Source organism: Strongylocentrotus purpuratus, unplaced genomic scaffold (genome assembly GCF_000002235.5).
Source record: "Strongylocentrotus purpuratus isolate Spur 01 unplaced genomic scaffold, Spur_5.0 spur5_scaffold_20, whole genome shotgun sequence".
Classification (NCBI taxonomy): Eukaryota; Metazoa; Echinodermata; class Echinoidea; order Camarodonta; family Strongylocentrotidae; genus Strongylocentrotus; species Strongylocentrotus purpuratus.
Genome location: NW_022145606.1, coordinates 7653961 through 7677328, shown reverse-complemented (window position 1 = coordinate 7677328; position 23368 = coordinate 7653961). Strand labels below are relative to the sequence as shown.

Sequence of the window (23368 nt, the reverse complement as noted above, 5' to 3'; positions counted from 1 at the left end):
GTACTTTTTTTGAATAAATCTTGTCATTTAAAATTTATATCTCGTAAAGGTGTGTGTCTGTGTTTGTGCATACACGTATACATATTATACACATATATATGTTATATAAACATTGAAACCTCAGTATAGAGAGCTCTGATATATTAATGTATCTGCTATATAAGGTGATTTTGATGGTCCCAGCTGTCTATATTCTTATTATCATCATCAACTTCAGGTGGCGCTGTAAAACGCTGCTGTGGTCTACACGAGAGCACGCCATGCAACTCTTTCACCTGCTATTTGTGTTGCACCTTTCATTCCTATAATATAACTAAATTCCTGATATTACATGGTAATTTCCCTCAACTAAAGAAACTCGTGAAAACGTCTGTCCACTATAAACAATTTATATTACACAGGATAAAGAACTCTGTTGAAAAGTTTAGGATAAACTAGATTTCGCCCATATGGCTTCTTGAAGTTAAGTTTTAGAACTTAAGAAACTTTATCTTCTCTTTATATGTAGGGCATATTTTTAAAGATATTGGTGATTCTTCGTCAGAGACAAACTCTACATCGTGACATTTGACCCGGCTACCTCCATTATCTTGAAGCCAATCAGCACTACTATAAAACAATAATACAAATAATAAATGAATAAATAACTGAGGCAATTTCAAACAATTGATTTCGACACCTATATTATTGCCCGGCACCATCGATTGAACGGTCACAAGCAACAAAAGGAAGCTGTGAAACTCAATGGCAACTCTTCGAGGAGCATTGTTGAAAAAAAAATGAACACTGGAAAGACTAAATTAATACTTGAGCCCGAGAAAAGGAAACAGCGCCATCTATTCATCATTGATAAATAACTCTGAGAACAGTATAGCCTGGCGGATATTTTGTTTTAGATTGGACAGCCTAAAAACCCAACAACATGGAATAATTCATTTTCTGAACAAGTTTACATGACGCGTACCCCACTGCCAAAGCCTACAAGTCACCCTAATCCTAATTCTAACCCAACTAGGACCCTAGAGAAAAGAAAAGAAAAGATCAATCATGATAATATCAGAAGGTAATACATATCTGAACAAGTGTAGAATACCCCAATAAGCAATTCAACTATCATTTCAGTTATAATCCTAGTGCTGACCCCAGGGGCGGCGGATCGTCTCTCGAAGTGGGGGGGGGGGGGGGGGGAGAAACAACAACAAAGGGTACTTTCTTGAGAAAAAGGGGGCACCTGCAAAGGAAAATCCTAGCGCGAAAATATACAATGTTTAGACATTGGTATATACCCCTACATGGTGATTCAGTATCAGGGACGATTTTAATGTTTGTTTATCTTTTTACGTTGTGGAAGATACTGCTTTAGCATCATACGTTGCTTTTGGTTTTGATGGTCTAGATATCAAATGATTTGTGAGGTCGCAGTGGAAACATTTACATGTTATAAATGGAGAAAAACAATCTTAACTGGGTATTTGGAACAATCTAAACATAAAAAACTGAAAGACTTTAAATGCGAGCAAGCGTAGCGAGCGAGGTAAGGTGAAATATAAATTAGAAGCCTTTAAAGTAGGAACACATGTTACTGGAAAGGAAAAGGGGGCATATATATATACAAATGGAAAAAGACAATTATTAGCAAAGAAAAAGAGGACATGTCAAAGTAAAAAAAAATGGGAATTATCAGAGGTGAAACTGGAGTAATTCTCGCACCTGATAAAGGGCACTCATCAGAGATGAAGAAAGGCTTTTATGATAACTTATTACAAAGGAAAAGGAGTTGTTATCCGAAAGAAAATGACAGTAATTAAAAAGGATACGAGGCTCGTGTCAAAATAAATGGGGCAAATTTTTGAGATGAAAATGGGCTCTTATTCAAAGGGGGGACCTTTCAGATTTGAATAAGGGCACTCATCGGAGATGACAAAGGGGCACTTGAATAATGAAAATAGGGCATACAAAGAAGAAGAGGCACCTGTCAAAATTTAAGGGACATTTCTCAGATTTGAAAAAAAAGGCAGTTATAAGAGGTGAAGGGACACTTATCAGATGTGGTAAGGGGCACTCGCCTGTGATGAATAGAGGCACTTGTGAGAATAGAAAGGGACAATTATAACTAAGTAAAATGGGCCCTTGTCGAAGGAAAGGGGCACTTATGACATTTCAATAGATGCATCTATCAGAGGGCATTTTTGAGAAGGGGAAGTGACTCCTATCAAAAAAGATAAGCGGCATTTATCAGAATGAAAAAGGGCACGTAATAGAAAGATAAAGGGGACACGTGTCAAAATAAATAGGGGGGGGGGGGTTCTTATCAGAGGTTTGAAGTGGCACTCATTAAAGTTATCAGAATGGGAGGGGCACTAATTACAAAAGTAAGGGGCACTTGTTAAAGTAAAATGGGCGCCAGACAGATTTGAATAGTGTCAATTATCATAGAGAGAAGAAGCACTTATCATGTATGGTAAAAGGCACTTATATGAACGTGGAACAGGCAACTGTTTGAAATAAAATAGGGCACTTATCTGAAGTAAAAGGGGGCACTTTAGGAAGTACTTGAAAAGTGGGGGCACTGTGCCCCCGACTCCGCTGCGCATTTGGTTGACCCTAAGGCCTCACCATCAGCTTCAATCTACTCTTACCCTAACCCTTAACATAACCCTAATCATAATCATTACCTTAACGTGGCCTAACATACGAAAATATGAATGCTGGCAAATATCAGATAATGATATACAATTCTCCACAACATTCTCCACCCCCAATCATTAAAAAACTGCCCCCCCCCCCAAAAAAAAAAAAAAAAAAAAAAAAATGATTTACCATATTGATGATCACAACATTTAAATATGGATATTTGTATTATTAAAGTACACAATGAGGATTACATAATATTTTGTTTACACACTGAAGCCGCAACAGTGTTAACACATTTGAACCGATACGTCCAGCCATAAGTTAGTTCTTACAGTCTGCACTTGTGTTGAGTTCACACTAATTGTTGTTTAGGTAAGCATTAAAGCGTTCGACATATAAGAGCCTTGCAATCCTATGATTAAAACAGGATTTAGAGGTTTTTTCATTTTTTATTAAATTTCTTCACAATTGACAATACATGAACATGTATCATTAATTGATGTCTTTTATGTGTACCCTTCATTTACATCTCTACCCAAGATTTGCATGGTTATTAGGTACAGGAGGATCAACATGAACCAAATTGTTTACAAGATCACATCAATGTCTTATTCATTCTATTTCTAATGCTTTCTCACTGTTCTCAAGAAAGTATCATTTTTGTTGTGCATAGTTTGATCTAGCTTTATGTCTCATGATAATTTGTAGGGAAAAGCATTATAGCAACAATTGCTGAATTTCAGCAACAATTATGCACCAATGCGACTATGATATGCAGTAGCAATTTAATCTGTCATGACTCATGATAAATTCGTTTAACAATTAATTCTACCTGATTGATTCCACTGTTCGTAGGATTTAATAGAGAGAGAGAGAGAGAGAGAGAGAATGAGAGAGAGAGAGGTAGTATTGATCATTCTCACGATTAACGACGATGTTTTATTCTCATTTGTTCATCGTCTCTACAATGCTATTTACCTTTTTATGTTAGGCTTCCTGGGAGAAGTTTCTTTTGTTGTAAAGGATTGTTTGACGTGCACCCAGTAGGTCCCTCTGAATTCAAGATTGTTTTTCTTCTTTTGAATGGATTTCAATAACAACAGCGAGCACGCGATCTTAATCTTCAGAAATCGGATCGCAGTAGGATCGTGTAGTGTGCGTTGTGCTTTAGAGACTGATATGTGTTACATTAATACTTCTCTTGTCTGTCACAGTCGACTGGCTGCGCCTATAACGACAGGGTGGCATTACAAAAACGGACAAGCAAATTTTCGATAATCTAGGACAATTTTTACCGGTATCTGTAAAAAAAAAAAAAAAAATTAAAGAACGTAATAATATATATTTATGTCTCTGTGTACACCCCGGCTGTATGATATGTAGCCACATAGGTCCCCATGATAAGGTGCTGAAACATTCAATGAATTTCTTCCCACTGGGTAACCATTTACTTCACCTGGGTTGGGAGTGGCAATCGTAGATTATAATGACTCGTCAAAGTATATTAGTGCCGCGCGACGGAACTCGAACTATAGATCAAAACACATGACACATGTCGTATTTTAGGGGGTGCATTTTTCTGCCACAATGTTAAAAACATCCATTGGTAGTGCTTCTTGCGAAAATTGCGTATCATTGATGAGTTTTGAAACGGTTTTATCCTTGATCGAGCCTTGATCAAGCGCTAATAAACATCAGATTGAACACAAAGTAACTTTACAAAATATTTTAAAGCGTTTTTAATGCTTTAAACACAGACATAACATCACGCTAATGGTTTAAAATGGTGTGTCATTGATACTGGAGAAATTTGATCTCCTATGAATTATTGCATTGATCACAAAATGTTCCCTAAAACAAACCCCCACCCCTATCGAATTTGTAGATATTGATATCATATTTTTCACGATAAAATGTCTTCCTTCCTCACCTTATGGGAATATGCTTGTACGTTTTTATTGGGTAACCCTGTAAAGGCTAGCCTTTTGTCGACTTTCTATTGAGCGGAGTAAAAACAGGAAACAGGAACTAAATTTAGGTCATATTTCAATTTCTACAATATATGTTTTTTGAGGAGGCAGCTAGCATAATTCGCAGCCGAGTGACAGTTGAGTGCGTTCTAGGTCCATAATGCAGCAACTAGGAATAGAGCTGCGTCCATTGGAGCCTGTACAAAACGTTATATCTTACAAGTTTCGTGAGATCGTGCTGTTTTTTGTGTTTCGAAATAACAACATTGCATATCTGTAGGTCTAGCCCGCTTATACACATTCAAAAGGAGGTGATGGATATGTGACATTAATGGGAGAATGTAGGACCGTCGTGTTTATTCGGAAAAGGAACGTACCGATGCAGCTGATATGAACGATTAATAGACTGTATAATGAGAAGAAGTGATCTCCTTTGTGGGCAAGAATATTTACGCCATCTACATGAAGTTTGCAGGCGCATTAAACGAATGCCAGTCGTAATAATCCGAGCAGATAACAAGCGACACGGTATAGTCTATCTATCTACCTTCGTCCCATTGCCTTGAGTCGTTAGGGGCGACACTAACTTCATGTCTTCATCGGCTGTAATACAGTTCTAGTTGGCAGATCAAATAGCCTATAGTTCAGTTATAATACCCTAGATATTGCAGGCAGATACTCAGATCAGTTGGATTCTTATCATGGATGGGGACAAGATTCAAAGAGCAATTCTTTCTAGGGCTGAAAATGATGATTGGACACCTCTCCATGCAGCAGCATCCAATGGTCACCTCGAGGATGTACAGGTTATTATTGACCGAGGAGCAGATCTGAATAGGGCGGATAAGGATGGCTGGACACCTCTCTACACGGCATCTTTGTATGGTCACCTCGTTATTGTACAGTTTCTTATTGGTAAAGGAGCGGATCTAAGAACGGCGAATGAAGATGGCATGACACCTCTTCCCGCAGCATCATTCAACGGTCACCTCGATGTTGTAAAGTTTCTCATTGGCCAAAGAGCAGATATAAATAGGGAAGATAAAGATGGATGGACACCTCTCTATGCAGCATCATTCAATGGCCACCTCGATGTTGTCAAGTTTCTCTTTGACCAAGGAGCAAATCTAAATAGGGGTAGTAATGATAGCAGTACACCTCTATTAGCAGCATCATTCGATGGTCATTTCGATGTTGTACAGTTTCTCATCAGCCAAGGAGCAGATCTAAATAGTGTGGATAAAGATGGCTTGACACCTCTGCACGCAGCATCATCTAATGGTCACCGGGATGTTGTACAGTTTCTCAATGACCAAGGAGCAGATCTAAATACGGCGGATAATGATGCCAGGACACCTCTACATGCGGCATCATTCAATGGCCATCGTGACGTTGTACAGTTTCTCATTGGCAAAGGAGCAGATCTAAATAGACTTGGTCGAGATGGCAGCACACCTGTAGAAGTGGCATCACTCAATGGTCACCTGGATGTTGTACATTTTCTCAATGGTCAAGGAGCAGATTTAAAAAGGGCGGATAAAGATGGCAGGACACCTCTCTTCGCGGCATCACTCAATGGTCACCTGGATGTTGTAGAGTTTCTCATTGGCCAAGGAGCAGATTTAAAATGGGCGGATAAAGATGGCAGGACACCTCTCTTCGCGGCATCATTTAATGGTCACCTCGATGTTGTACAGTTTCTCATTGGCCAAGGAGCAGATTTAAAAAGGGCGGATAATGACGGGAGGACAGCTCTCTACATGGCATCATTCAATGGTCACCTTGATGTTGTACAGTTTCTCATTGGCCAAGGAGCAGATCTAAAAATGGCGGATAAAGACGGCATGACACCTCTCCACATGGCATCATTCAACGGTCAACTCGATGTTGTGCAGTTTATCACTGACCAAGGAGCAGATCCAAATAAGTCGGATAATGATGCCAGGACACCCCTTCACGCAGCATCATCTAATGGTCACCTCGATGTTGTACAGCTTCTCACTGACCAAGGAGCAGATCTCAATAAGGCGGATAGTGATGCCAGGACACCTTTACATGCGGCATCATCCAATGGTCGTCTCGATGTTGTGCGGTTTCTCATTGGCCAAGGAGCAGATCTAAATAGAGTTGGTCGAGATGGCAGCACACCTCTAGAAGTGGCATCATCTGATAGTCACCTGGATGTTGTACAGTTTCTCACTGACCAAGGAGCAGATCTAAATACGGCGGATAATGATGCCAGGACACCTCTACATGCGGCATCATCCAATGGTCATCGCGACGTTGTACAGTTTCTCATTGGCAAAGGAGCAGATATAAATAGGGAAGATAAGGATGGATTGTCACCTCTCTATGCAGCATCATCCAATGGTCATCGCGACGTTGTACAGTTTCTCATTGGCAAAGGAGCAGATCTAAATAGACTTGGTCGAGATGGCAGCACACTTCTAGAAGTGGCATCACTCAATGGTCACCTGGATGTTGTACAGTTTCTCACTGGCCAAGGAGCAGATTTAAAAAGGGCGGATAAAGATGGCAGGACACCTCTCTTTGCGGCATCACTCAATGGTCACCTGGGTGTTGTAGAGTTTCTCATTAGCCAAGGAGCAGATTTAAAATGGGCGGATAAAGATGGCAGGACACCTCTCTTCGCAGCATCATTCAATGGTCACCTTGATGTTGTACAGTTTCTCATTGGCAAAAAAGCAGATATAAATAGGACTGGTAATGATGGCAGCACTCTTCTAGAAGCAGCATCACTCAAAGGTCACCTCGATGTTGTACAGTTTCTCATTGGCAAAAAAGCAGATCTCAATAGGACTGGTATTGGTGGGCGCACTCCTCTCCAAGCGGCATCATTCAATGGTCACCTTGATGTTGTACAGTTTCTCATTGGCCAAGGAGCAGTTCTGAATAAGGTTGGTCAAGATGGCAGCACACCTCTAGAAGTGGCATCAATCAAAGGTCACGTCGATGTTGTACAGTTTCTCATTGGCCAAAAAGCAGATCTAAATGGGGCTGGTAACGATAGAAGCACACCTCTAGAAGCGGCATCACTCAAAGGTCATCTTGATGTTGTACAATTTCTCATTGGCCAAGGAGCAGATCTAAATAGGGCTGGTATTGGTGGGCGCACACCTCTCCAAGCGGCATCATTCAAGGGTCACCTCAATGTTGTACAATTTCTTATTGGCCAAGGAGCAGATCTAAATCGGGTTGGTCGAGATGGCAGCACACCTCTAGAAGTGGCATCACTCAAAGATCATCTCGATGTTGTTAAGTTTCTCATTGGCCAAAAAGCAGATCTAAATATGGCTGGTATTGGTGGTCACACACCTCTCCAAGCGGCATCATTCAATGGTCACCTGGATGTTGTACAGTTTCTCATTGGCCAAGGAGCGGATCTAAATTGGGCTGGTAAAGATGGCAGCACACCTCTGGAAGTGGCATCACTCAAAGGTCATCTCGAGGTTGCACAGGTTCTCATTGGTCAAGGAGCAGAACTAAATAGGGCTGGTTTTGATGGGCGCACACCTCTCCATGCGGCATCATTCAATGGTCACCTCGACGTTGTACAGTTTCTCATATGCCAAGGAGCAGATCGAAATACGGCTGGTAATGATGGCAGGACACCTCTCCAAGCGGCATCATTCAATGGTCACCATGATGTGGAACAGTTTCTCACTGACCGAAAAGCAGATCCAAATAGGGTTGATATTGGTTGGAGGCGCACACCTCTCCACGCGCAGGTAATTGATAAAGGTAAGTTCAGTTGGCAAGATTGATTGTATTTGTTATTGACTCTATCGACCCCCTCTCGGGGTATGTGAGTACAACGTATTTCCAACAGAGTATCAATATAACAATAGTATAACAATGATAAACATGTGATAATATGAACAATGATAAACATATGATAATATGATTAATGATTATGATAATATGAAAAAATCAATATATTATTTACAAATCAAGGCGAACTGGGCAGTTCACCCTCCTACCGCTACAAGTTTGCCTCACAACATTGCTTACTTGTGAGCTATCATTTACAGTATTACCATCTACACTTGGCTCTTTTGAAAAATGTGACATAATTATCCTTACAAATTTTGCTAATTTCTTTAGCTGGCAAGCATGAGCTGTACTAAAAACCTTATCCATGTGCAACGCACTACCACACACGTTATTTGGTATACACCATTTTTTCTCATTTTGGAAGAATGGACATATACAAATATAATGAAATTCATCACCAATATAAGCTAGGAATATTGTGTTTTGAGGTCAAACAAATTGCAATAAAATATTTTTCACTGCAATGCATTTTAGTAAGGTCCCCAAAATGACATACTAAACGTCCAAAAAAATCCAAGTAGTGGAAGTGTCCCTAATTTGCATAAATCCAATATGGCCGCTATTTCGAGGATTTTCACATAGATTTTGTCATATTTGTCAACTTGTATAGGCTGTTGTGGCACTAAAGGAGTAGGAAAAGTGATCTGCTGTACATTTTGTATCAAATAAAATACCCATATACTACAGGTTTATCACACACCTGAAACAAATCCCCCGCACACCCACACCCACACAATTCAACATGTAATGTATTACCTTAGCAGATGATGTTATTTCATTATGCACTAGACAAAATAATATCATGTCATTTTATATTGAAAAAACTAAAACAAAAATATAAGTTCCGAAAAACTGGCCCTTATGAGTATTCGTACAAACACAAGAGCTGTTATAGGGTTATGTTTATAGGGGTACAGTCTGTACCTTACATTATCCGTGTAGTGGACTAATTGTGTCTAATTTCCATAAATCCACAATGGCCGCCAATTCTAGGGTTTTCTCCTAGATTTGGTCAAAATATTCACACTTTTAGTGTACTTTTAATGTCTAAAATGTTATTTCCAAGAATTGTTTTGTTTGCATAAGGTTTCATATGCCCGGTTGAGTGTTTTAATTTGCTTAAATTCAAAATGGCTGCTATTAAAATTAAACGTTTTTTGTAGAGAATTTATTATAATGATATTTTTTGTCTTATGTTACATTCAGACTAATTGCGACAACACTTATATATGTTGTACAAATATATTTATATTTCAAATGTTTCATAATAAGGTTTTTTTTTAATTTGCATATATACACATACATTTTTTTTAAAGTGGGTTAATACATTTCTCACCTTACAATGCATTTCAGAGCAGCTATGTCTATGTTGGTTTACAATCCCAGTGCAGTTGTTATTACAGGATGCAGGTCCTGAGGCCTACAGTTAAGTATTCATATTTTCATTTGATTAGAGTTGGTAGTCTCCAACAAACAAACATTTATGTGGCATGCTGACCAGTAGTTCTCATCAAGTTCTAGGTAGGCCTATAATGGTGGTGAGTTGCTACAACAAGTGCCATGACAATCAGTGCAGGCTGTTGAACATTGGAGGTCATATACTTCCGGCACGTGCATTTCTTGGCTGCACAATCTTTCTTGCATCCACATCTGATGACCTTAAGGTGTTTTGCGGATGCTGGTGTTTTATCAGTTTTTATTGGAAAGATACTTCCCATCCATGACCTGCCAACTCAGTTTCCCGATGTCAGGCTGTCTGCCATTCCTTTCCATTCTAATATCTGATAGTACACACGCAGACTGTGGAAATTTCCTGCTGCTGAAATTGGTTGCAAAGTCTTTGCTTCTAAGGCAGACAAGATTGGTGATACCTTTACGCAATCTGCTATTTAGTCACCACCATACAGGCATACAAGTGCCTTCTCTCCAGTTGGAATAATGGCCTCCTTCAGGTATGATGCAGGCTGACTAAATGCCATGGCAAGCTCACAGAAGTCGTCATTCTTCATGATTTTCTTCAGTGCTACGCCTTTCCCTAGTCCAAATATGCGAGACGTTGTGTCGCAGTTCAGAAGCACACGACAACGAGAAAGTAGTCACACACACTACCTCCTAGAGTTTCCTTCAGCTGTTTGATATTCCATGTTCGGTTCTTCTTGGAGTTGCCTTAACTTGGCTCAGGTGCAAAAAAAGAAGTCCTTTGCATTCAGATCAGCGTAGAAGATCAGCAAGATGAGAAGGTTTGTGTCATCATCGACAAGAACTGTTGCTTTAAACTTCTGTTGCATCACAATTAAATCCAGGATCTGCTCTTCCTCAATTGCTACATCATAATGAAGATCAGGAAGATGCTGTCCGTTAATTAGTAGTTGTTCAAGAGAGAACTTAAGTGGGCTGCTCTGCGAAATTAGCTACTCCACATGGAGTACCTGGGTGCTGAACAACCTCTGGAAATTCCTATAGTGATCACTATAGGAGTTTCCGGAGGTTGTTTGTACTCGTTGCAGATGTACATTATACAAGTCTGGTAATGGTATTTAGAGCAGCATCAATGGCCCCGCACATGCAGCTCTAGAAATCGCCTTTCCACCCAGCATATAGGGCATACACTATATACTTCAAGAAGTTCATGGGGTCCTGAGCCCGTCATCAAATGCCCTGCAGAACGATCTGCTTCAAGTCACTGTCCCTTTGCTGGCTCCTGATTATTGTGAGTGCCTTCCACAATAGCAGCTTATCAAACGTCCACACGATTGTATAGTATTATACCGTTTAGCATGGGTACAAGCAAAACGCAGAGTGTAGTAAACACATGTAGGATGGATCCCTAGGACTCATGTAAATCATGGGGAGAAACAAAGAAGATGACTGATCAGGGTACTTGCCGTTGCTTTTATTATCTGTATCGTTCCGGACCTTTGAAGGCCTTGGGGACCACAGTAGTAAAGATGTCTTCAACAACACATCAAGGTCAAATGTTAGATCTTCTGGTGCCCGATTCATAATCGGCTGGTAAACCAGAGGTTGATCAGTTGTAGATGCCTTTAAGTATTCAATGTTGATACGTCCAACAGTAGCAAAGTCCTCAGCGGATACCGTTTATCTAGATAAACGGTACAGGCTTACAGTACTTTATCCCTGGTTTTGGGTAGCAATGTACCCATCTGTGGAAAGTACCTGATCAATCAGGAGTGTCGATATTATTTGCAAGATACTGAATGCACTCTTGAAAAATTGCCACACTTCTTTCATATTTCTTAACCACCGGATAAGAGCATTAAAAGCATTGCGAGATGAGAATTGATAATGTTTTAGTTTTAAAGTTCACCATGCATAATTTATGGTATACTGCATCAACTGCGGGAAGATCATTGACATGCGCAAGTCTTCCAGACACATTTTGCGACCAAGTATCATTTCTTTTAATGCATATTTCTACTACAACTACAGTAATAGCACAACCAGTTCCACAGCAACAACTAAAGCCCCCTTCCTATAACTAGGCTCAGGTGTAGGCTTGCCTTTTGTAGCACTGCATATATCGGCGATCAAGAAAGGTGTACATTCTGTGGCGTCATGAATTACAGGCTTAATTTGACCTCTGAATGACCTTAGAGGAAAGGAGGGGGTGTAGTGATAAAATTTGATTATTTATTGTGCCTTAGTTGATTCTGATATGTTAATTACAAAAATGTATTGTATTCTGCACATTATAAGCTTTCCATTGCTCTTATAATGAAACTATCATTGGGTGTTCTACTTTAAAGTTTTGCAATGAATGACTAAATAAGGCATCATGGATATCACATAATAAAAGCTTATGGGTCTAACTTAGTTGAATATTTGACAAAAATAGTGACTTGAGAGTACAAATACCGCAGTAATATGGACAATTGTACTGTGATGAGCCATTAGCATACAATGTATGCTTCTATTTGTCAGATCTCTAAAATGAAATAAACTGTTGCACTGAGAACAACTTCTAATTCCAATGAGGATAATGTAAGGTACAGGTTGTACCCCTAATAGCCCTACCAACAGCTCTTGTGTTTGTACGGATACTCATAAGGGCAAGTTTTTCTGAATATTTTGATTTTTGTTTTTTTCAATATAATTAAAATGACATGATATTTGTCTAGTGCATAATGAAATAACATCATCTGCTGAGGTGACAAATTGAGCATAAATTACATATTAGATTGTGTGGGTGTGGGTGTGTGGGGGGTTTGTTTCAGATGTGTGATGTACCTGTAGTATATGGGTATTTTAGTTGATACAAAATGTACAGCAGATCACTTTTCCTCCTCCTTTAGTGCCACAACAGCCTATACAAGCTGACAAATATGATAAAATATATGTGAAAATCCTCGAAATAGCGGCCATATTGGATTTATGCAAATTAGGGACACTTCCACTACTTGGATTTTTTTGGACTTTTAGTATGTCATTTTAGTGACCTTACTAAAATGCATTGCAGTGAAAAATATTTTATTGCAATTTGTTTGACGTTTACCTAAAAAAAGACATAATATTCCTAGCCTATATCGGTTGATGTATAAAGTGCGCATTGCAAATCATGTACTACTATATTTGCATCAAATCTGCTTTTATTAACAGGTAATCTATGTGTTTTACATCTAAATTTACTTACATTTCATAAACTTATTCTTAAATATCCTTTAGTTCGTGCAAATACGATTTGACTAGGTAGCTACATCCATTCCTGAATAGACATGTCACAAAGCCTGATTTTCAAAGTATTCATTATCCAGGCAGCACTATATCCTTCTCCTTGAGCTCGCCAGACGTTTCCAAGGGCGCGTTCATGCTTGATTTTGACGGCCAGAATCAGGCATCTGTTACGCGTTTAGTTTAAAACACGGTTGCGTCTTAGCTCACTTTTGTAGAATCACCGAAAAACGGCGATCACGATCGCCGATCGTAAACTCACAAAAAGATGCGTTTACAATTTGTAAACGCGTTTAAATGGGGTCAACGCACTGACCTCTAGTGGGTCTACGTAGCATGCACAGTGAAGGTTTGCGAATCCAGCTGGAAGACCAATTAAGGCCACACACTGAGAATTGCCTGGGGGAGCCAGAGAAGTAAGCATGAACACTACATCGTGGAACTGCGATCACGATGAGCGTTTACGATGAGCGTTTCAGATCGCTCATTCTGCCTTCAAAATTTAAGCATGAACGCAGCCAAAGTCATGTATAATCAAAACTCAGGAGTCGTGAACGTGAATGGTCGAATGTGGGTCGTGAATGGTCGAATAGCGGTCGGAAAGAGCTTGCGTTTAGGCATGTGGTCGGGATTTGTCGGGGGAAAATGGGTGATCGGGCTTGATTGGGCTTGGGCGGGTTGGTTTGATCGGCAGTAGGAACCCACCATTAAGCAGTATCTTCGATCGTGTAGAAAAAAAAAAAATATTGGAATCATCCCTGATAATGTGATCACAATGTAGGGGTATATACCAATTTCTAAAAATTATATCTTGTCGCTGTGAAAGTTCCCTTTGTAGGTGCCCCTGCTTTCCCAAAAGTGCCCCTTAAGTGTTGACCCCCACTTTGAAAAACCCTCTGCCGCCGCCCCTGTGCACGTTCGCAATTATATCCACACAAGTACAGAAATCCAATATAAAAAAATAACATGCAACTTGGAGAGCACACATGCCAATTCCCTCTTGATTAATATAAATGTTTCTGATATCGATAGACTTCAACGAATCCAGAATCGTGCAGCCCGTATTATTTCAAATGCAAGAAAATATGATCATGTGTCTCCCTTGTTAAAACAACTACACTGGTTACCTGTTAAGAATAATGTATTAAGTTTCACTATTTGTTTATAAATCCATGTATAACCTTATCCCATCCTATATTTTTAGTCTGTTTTGTCCCTTCCAGCAATCGAGATATCCATTACGTTCAAGGTCAGACCCCCTTCTTCTGCAAATCCCCCGCATCAATTCGAAGAAGGGTCAACAAAATATAATTTTTTCTGGTCCCACTATTTGGAATAGTCTCCCTTTAAGCATTCGTTCTTGCACCTCAGTCGCATTATTTAAGAAACATTTAAAAACTCATGTGTTTTCTTTGTAATTGTCTTTTTTTTTAGAGTGTAATGCACTTGGAGAGTATATAACTATTTTGTTTGTATTTTAAAATGTAAAGCGCCTTGAGCATGTTCATGTAAAGGCGCTCAATAAATACCAATATGTATGTATGTATGTTCGCAATCGTTTACATTGAGTGAACTGATGAGGTAGGAATAAACGACCGTTTCTGCTGTATATTTTGTGCTATATAACACCACATTTGGTTTTTTCTTTATAGATCCAGTCGTTGGTTCAAAAAAGGAAAGCGGGAGTGTCGAAAAACAGGTGGATAGCGAAGCAAACGTGCAAACCTCAAAACTCGAACAGCTCAACATAGACTCTGCATCTTCTGAACAGGTCGTAGAAGATTATGATTCCATGGGGGAATCCAATCAGCAATCAGGCTTGATTCGCATCGAAAAGTATGGCATTGAAGTCCAGTTTCATCCAAGTGAGATTTGGCGCGTTGATGACATCCAGGTAGTACCTGAAGTTCCAGCTGAACTGGCAGACTTGTTAAAGGAGGACCAAGCAATCATTTGCGTTGGTCTTAAGGTGTCATCGTCTTTTGCGAAGTTTGAATATCCAGTAAAAGTGACGATGCCCCATTCAGCAATTTTCACAAGTCCCGATACTGCATCTATTGGGACTTACCATCGAAAAAGCAGTAAGAATCTTTACAGTTAACAACTAAATTATTTATACCTTACCAAGTTTTTTAATTTCAAAAGTATGTGAAAAATGGACTCGTATCCTGAATATATGTTTCTAGAAAATGTGACATATTCAAACTTACATCTAAAAGTATTCAACAAAGGCCCTACTTCAACCACCTTTCATTGTTAAGTTGTGAAAAAAAACAACAACATTACATTAAGAAGGGGTATGATTTATTTAGATGTTAAATGCAGGTCTATGTTAAGACGCATTAGATTTCGTTCAATCACCCATCGCAACATTGAGTGATATATTCAAGCGTACTTCATTAGCATAAAGCTGGGGTACTCACCCTCCCCGTCGCTTCTGCGTTCTCTGAAAAATGTATTTGTATTTACTTTGCTTTGTTTTCGATTTTGCAAACAAGAACAAATTGTAATTACGCATATGTCTTTTGTTTTCAATTTAAAGGCTCCGACAGTTTTTCGTTGATTGCTGCTGCCAATGGTGACCCTCGATGTGTTGTTAGAGAGCGAGACCTTGACCTCTATATCTCTCACTTCTTTGAATGGTGGATTGTTGCCTTCATCACCAAGGTATTCGTGGGCAAGCGTGTCATCTGTACGCCTTTCGTACCCGAACCAAGCCCTATGAACACTAAGCATCTGTTGAGACTCTGCATTAGAGACAGTAACCAGGGAAAAGCGGAGGTATGAAAGGGAAGGGGTATTGTGACATAATGGCACGAATTCACAAAGGAGGGTTTGTCGACAAACCTAGGTTTATGTGCGTCATATGACGCGTTTCGAAGCGTTTTTACAAACCTTGGTCTGTAAAAACGCGTCGAAACGCGTCATATGACACACATAAACTTAGGATGGTCGACAAACCTCCTTTGTGAATTCGGGCCAGTTTGTTCAAAGACTACTAAAGTACTTATGTCATATTAGCTTGTCGTCCAGGTTACTGGTTTAGAACAACAGAGCCTGCGCATGAGGTTCACCTCGAAATGACAAGCAACATGGGCTGGAGCAGGGCAAATAGACCATTTTCATATTTTAATGAAATGTTATGCGTATACTTTAAGTGCTATGTTACAAATGATTTAATTCACCTGTTAGGAATAATTTAGTTTTATAGTCAGAATATAAATGGCATAAATTACTTGTTGTTTGGTTATCCTGGGGTGGATGTCCAGGGGGTACGTGTCGTAGAACCCTCTTTCACAACTAAATTAATTGATACCGTAAGACCTTAATTAAGTTATTTTTTCTTCAAACCATTGTTCTTGTTGTTTTGTTTTGTTGACCCCCTCCCCCCCGAAAATGTTCTTGTTTTTAATTTCTGGTCCCCATGAAAGAAAAGCTGCAGTACGCAAGTGCAGCTGGAAATGGGCTATCCAGTCGTTTGCTTTCTCTGTCTTCTTGTTTACTTTATTTTATTTTATTTTATTTCTGCTCTTTTCCAATATAATAACTGAATAATAAAGAACATGTACACGTACAATACAAAATTCACAAACAACACAAATTTCATGTCAAAACGTTTTTTTGTTTTTGTACATATGTTCACATAGTAACGAAATTTAATATATTCAACTATATGTTGAAAAAGTGCAGGAGATCGCAATCATAAGCGATGCTTGACTAGGATGACGGCCTCAAAAACAAATTATAAGGTAAAACTTAAAATGAGAAATGACAAAGTGTTTAAACGTTATGCATTGTTCCGTTCTTAATGTTGTTGTTTTAATTTTTGTTTTCAATTTGATGCCATGTGGTTTTCTTGTCTATGTAAATTGTAAACTGAGTATAATGTAAATTTTATAGCATTTCAAATGTTTGGGCTGCTTTCTTTTCATTGTACATGTATATTCTTTTTATATCATAACAAAAATCAGCCGGAACCAGGATACGTGACACCAATAAAGGGAGAAGAGTATTTTGTGGCATGGCGTTCTGGCGATCTTAAAGTAACCTGTCAGGTAGACGACAAGGAAATATACACCAAGGCAAGTTCATATAAATGCTTTAGTCACAACAACAAACCGATTCAAAATTCACTGATCGTTTTTTTTTTGCTATTCAGAGCAATGTTTTTGTTTGGTTGGTGTGATGTCTTCAATTTTTATTTGTTTAAGTATTTATTTTTCATTGAATTCATTCAATGCATGTACATCATACTAATTATTACGAATTACATTACATATAGAGTACACAATTATACAACTTAATTATTTGGAATGAATAAATTTTATCCTAATAACCCCCTTCCACAAATTAAAACACAAAATGGTCTGTATGATTGGTGCATAGCGTATTGAGAGAGAGGTAGCTGTGACACGCGCGCACTTTCGCGATCAAATGTTAAATCATGGAGCTCAAAATAAATCCCTCCCAAATAAAATCTCTATATAGAAGGGAACTTATTTGAAACTCCATCAATTAATATTTGATCGCGAACGTGCGCGCGTGCCACAGCTACCTCTCTCAATACTGTGACGGAGGTATACTAGAGAGGGAAAATAAGTAGGTAAACAGTTGAATGAAAAGTTTATATTACAATTAAAGTTACTCGATTATATTATCTGAATATGAATGAATATATGCAACATTTCTTACCTAAGGTGTATTAATGTGATACCGCGTATCAGTAGAAGCATAAATAATAATAATACGAATAATGTTTATTTACCATCGCTCGACGATAGTGTGTGTGCGTGTTTTGTTGCGAGCAGACGTGGGTGTGCGTTTGATTACTCAACCACTTTAACAGGGGATCAGAAACACGTTATGTTATATAGGATGATACCTACGTGGTCTGAATGGAGACACACGTAGTACCATTAAAATGTAGCCTTGCAGAGGAAAAGATAATCTTATATTAGGCAAATCGTTAGGACATACAATCTAGTTAATTGACATGATGGGTACATTTGATGTGTATTTAAAATTGTAATTCTATGACTTTTTTAACAGACACAACATGAAACTCTGTTTCATAAATCAGTTGAGGTCAATGTACGGTTCGGCGTTGACACTTCAGGCTCTGGTAAATCCCAAATCTTTGTCAAATTCATTTTGGAACAAAGCGCAGAGAAAGAGATTATGTTCCTGATGACTCTGTCAGGTAAGTGTTAATTGCCTGAAATCATATATTTGTACGTCCTTGGTTTAGCTTTCAGCTTTATAACGAAGAAAAAAAGAAACAGACGGAAGAAACAGAACAAAAACAACCTTGAGTTCAGTTCAGTTCAGTTCAGTTCAGATTATTAAAAACACCAGACATAGCAATCATGACGAACAAACAAGATCCAAATTGAGACCCAAAAAAGCAATGCCTGTGAGTGGGGCCCCTGGGAAGGATGGAACTTTCAATCCCGGTTGATTGGCAAAGAGACCAACGTGGTTCAAGGATCAGCGCAGTTCAAAAACATGAAAGATGGTAGGATACGATCATGGATACGATACAGTCTCACGCGCGTATAGCCCCGAAAACAAGCAGGTCCCAGAGTCCGCCAACCGAGATCAAGTTCATTTACACAAAAAACATGATAACGTACAAAACTGATTACAAGGAAATGGCAAGGTTATGTAACTTTAAAAACATATTTAAGGGAAAAAAAATGAATCACTGACATCATGAACCCCCTTAACACACACACGCACACACACACACACACACACACACACAGAAGCTGACTGGCTAATCCTTGCTATAATACGTAATAGCAGCAATGCATGATTTACATAAAAGTCTGAATCTAGTCTGCGGGTAACTAGTTCCACTCGTTAGTACATGTGATTCGAAAAGAATTCGGTGCAACATTTGTCCTTACATGAGGTTGATGCACAAGGTTACTTTGACCTGTATTGTAGCTTTGTATCTGGGAGTTACAGGGAAATAGGTCTTTTGACAGGCAAGCCTGAGGATAAAACTTAAAGTGACTTGGTAACATTGTTGAAGGTTGATGAAAAAAATTGCTCAATTTCTGTATAAAATGTTACTTACTATATTGCTTTTACTGTACTAACCCTCTGACATGCAAAAAATCCTGAACAAATTCTCAAACCCCGAAGATATCTATGGTTTTCTTTGAAGGAGTCAATGTTTGACACCCTCCAACAGTGATTAGCAGTAAATTCTCCCAACCGTTTTTCCATGAAAAAAGGGTAGGCTATACAAAAATCTGTCAACCCTTAATTGTCTGGAATGGAATGTAGAGCCTTTCTATTGCTTTGTGACGTTTTCCATTCACCTAAAATGTAATTAAATTGTAATAATATAGTTGGGAGAATTAAGGAATTGATCAGATCAGTTTTTAACAATTTGTACCATGAATAATGGTCCGTTTTCACTCAAATTTCCAGATTATCTTTAATTGTACATCTAGCATTGAAGTCACTACCTTAGCACCACTATCTCTCATCTGAAAAATGTTACCAAGTCCTTTTAAGTTTAAAAACAAACATCATACTACTGAATGACACAAGCTCATCAACGGGCAGCAATTTCATTTCAAGGAATAATGGCTTACTAGGCTGTCTGAAGTGAGAGTTGGTAACAAGCAGAATGACTTTCTTTTGCAATATTTTAAGTTTATCAATATACATTTAAAAAGTGTTACCCCACGCAACATTGCAATACGGGTAAGGGAGAACAATACTGTTTTATAAAATTAATATAACATTCTTAGGTAGGATATATCTTAACCTACGTATGACACCAACACTTCGCGAAATCTTGTGCATATAGCATCCAAATGGGGTTTCCAAGATGAGTACTCATCTATTATAACACCGAAGAATTTAACATGCTCACTTCGAGCAACACTATGACCTCCTACCTCAAGAAGATCAACATAGTTAGGAATTCGTTTCCCCTGTATACATTTTAAGCTTATATCCTGTTTCAAACGTCTAAACGGCAAGAACATGGAAACAAACAGAAAGAAAAGAAAAGAAAACGCTGATGCCATAAGATATTGACCTAGAATAAATATAATTTGGTGTTCTCTTTTCTAACAGACAGATTGATTAGGTACTAAGAATAAAGAATTAAATTTACTTCTCTCGAACAAGCTCTATTTTAGTAAAAAGTTTCTCTACCAAACGCATGGTGACGCCAATCTGATTCGTTTGACCAACATCTCTCTCTGACATCATGATTGGATTCATTTGCATTTACTATTAATCGAAGAAAAATACAAAATTTACAAGAAATTAAATGTTAAAAGGTTATAAAACTGTCAGAAAAAAACGTTACATTTGGAAATACCACTGAAAATCAGTTTGTAATATAAATGAAATGCTTTAATAGGAAGAATGGAACACCGACGTAAAGCAGTGTTTTGTTTTGATATTTTTCTTACAATAGGGGATCAGGTGACACCAAGGACAAACAGAGCTCAAAAGTAGGTCGATATTTTTCTCTTTCTATTTCGAAATGTTCTATTCCGCTGCTGATTGTCTTCCAGGCGTTAATCTGCTGACATTTTAAAATTCTAACAACTTTTTTATTTCAAGTTCGCTCTGTTGTGGAACTCGGGTTTTCATAGAATGGAGTTTTTTTGGTTTGGGCAATTTAATTGTGCAGTGGTGTTTTCTTTCTCCGTTCATTATCATTTATTTACAGAAATTGACAGTCTTTTAGATAATCACTAACTTGAAATGTTTTAATCATTTAAAAGGCGCTTAATGAGACAAGTTATTGGTTTGGTTATAATATTTAAAATATATTCATTTATTGTGGCCTTTTTGTTGTTCTCAACATAATATTGCTCTACATGCAAAGTTTATTTACGATTTTCTTCAACTTTAGATAGGTTATAAATTCACCCCCGTTAAATTTTTATAATCAATTAACTATTATCGTTGACAACATTTTTGCCATAGCTAGCTGAAGGCCTATATAATGATGTTAACATTGCAAACTCAATCTTTTTCTCTCCTATAATTTCAGGCCTACCGATTTACCAGAAGTAACAGAAGTGCATTTGCTAAGAATCTCAAAAGGACTCTATCCGACAAATTTCTCCGATTTATACGTTGCTCTGGGAATCCAATCAAGTATTGCGCAATGTATCCTAAAGAAGCAGGACAATGACTATACACAAACATACATGGAACTTCTGCAGCTGTGGAATACAGAATCCCATCGGACCTTGGCAGACCTAGACAAGGTTCTTGTTGAGTCAGAGGCTGGTGGTCTTAGATCCACCTATAAATAAGAGCAAAAGTAGAAACTTTAATGACATTTACTTGGCTAACTTGGCATCTGAATATAGGCAAAAATGACAAAATCTGCATCGCTCGCTAAGATGATTGTTAACAATGTTAAAATCAAACAAGTTTGAAAGAAATAAGGATCTTTTTTTAATGTGAGGTTTTTATTGTCTTCTAAAATAAGTTAAAGCAATGGTTTATCTGAAATGTACAGCGCAAATGGGAATTGTCTCCACTGACATGTTTTTTAATTTTTTATTTCTACAGGATTGTAAAATACCATTACATTCCGGACTTTCCTGCACTTTTCCAGTCACGCAGTTCTTTCGAAACAAATAATAATCAGTTTTGATAGCTATAACGCTATTATAGAAGAGGTGGATTTCTCTGGGTACGATTGTCATCTCAATTCTGTAGAATCTTTTCCAGACTTCCGGGTTGCGTCATTTATATTTCCCATGAGAATTCCGGACCCCTGTATGAACTCATTTGCATACAGCCAAACAGAAGAGTCTATCCAGCTAACCGACCCCAACCATGCGCACACAGTAACCGTTGGGGTTACCGATAGGGTTATAATAACCATGCAAACCCATCTTTTATCAACCCATCGTTAGCTCCATCGGTATGGACAGCGTAATACAACGTTGGAGTTGTGGGTTCGGAGCTCAGTTTTTATTCAGTTCTATTTTTGGCCTTTATCAATAGTGAGACAAAGCAATAAATAATCGAAGTCAAATTGTTTGTGATCTTTTTCTAATCTTTTAATGACGTCAAACACATCAGTCAAGGGCCGGAACTCTCTTGGGAAAATAAATGACGCTTCCGGGTAAGTGTTTTGGTCACATGACCCAACACATTACTACCTTCAGTGCATACTCTGCAGACGTACATATATATTTTAATAATATTATTGTAGAGTGTAGACAGAATTTGGATGTTGGGCCTGAGCACAGTAGAGGGGCGGTCCTCCTGAATGTTACTGAAGATTGGTTGGATTGTATTGATAAAGCTGTCATCATTAGTATGGTAACAATTGATTAAAATCTTTAATTGAATGGGCTCTGTATACTTGTGCATCGTTCAACTACATGTTGTAGGTATCCGACTAATAAAATGCACAGTTGTAAATGAGGTCAATGTAGATCAAACGAGTTAAATGTCTTGTGCAATATAGACCCCCTCCTAATTTCTGCCATCTATGTATTAATATATCGAATTGTATCTTTACTTTATTTCATAATGGGACTATATTGACAAGACCGCCTTGGTCGTTGGTAATTCCCTTGATTCAATGTATAATGAACTGCATTTGAGTTGTACTTCTGATTTGTATGTGTGTATGTTTTTTGTTTAATTACATAACATTGAACTTGATCTTGCCTTGAAAAAAAATTACTGGGGAAAAAATACACGTTGGACATTTCATTATTTGAAATATCTATACTTCTGTTATATTCATCGAGAAAATGTATTATCTTTTTCATGACAAATTATATGTATCATTATCATGAAATAAGGAGCAGTTACTAAATTCATCAAGTTTATATAGATGATTATGATTTGTATACATATATCATTATTAGTGCCTATTATAAATGATTTATGTTGTTGTCTTAGGCCATGATATATATATAATTATTTAGAATGTTTTCTTTAACTATGATGACATTTCAGAACACTGTTTAAAATAATTTAAAAAAAGTATCAGTCTTTAAACATTTTATTCTTTTTATCATGCAATATACATGTAAAACTATCATTCAATTGATTAGTTTCCAATGTCACATCAATTACACTAGCTGTTTATTCTTTCCTTTTTGTTTATTAATTTTGTTACTCATGTCAAAAAGAAGAAGAACGAATAACCATTGAGTTGTATGGCAATTCAAATCTCAAAAATTATAATATTTATAATCAAGGTT

At 37.9% G+C, this 23368-nt stretch overlaps 1 protein-coding gene across 1 annotated transcript; it reads left to right on the top strand.

Annotated features, from left to right (window-relative positions):
- The first annotated feature begins 5305 nt into the window (after positions 1–5305).
- Positions 5306–9670, top strand: LOC756822 (serine/threonine-protein phosphatase 6 regulatory ankyrin repeat subunit B-like). Its single transcript, XM_030993619.1, has 3 exons — positions 5306–6380; positions 6417–8366; positions 9666–9670. Exons 1-3 carry the CDS (start codon positions 5306–5308, stop codon positions 9668–9670), a joined length of 3030 nt encoding a protein of 1009 aa, XP_030849479.1.
- The last annotated feature ends 13698 nt before the right edge of the window (positions 9671–23368 follow it).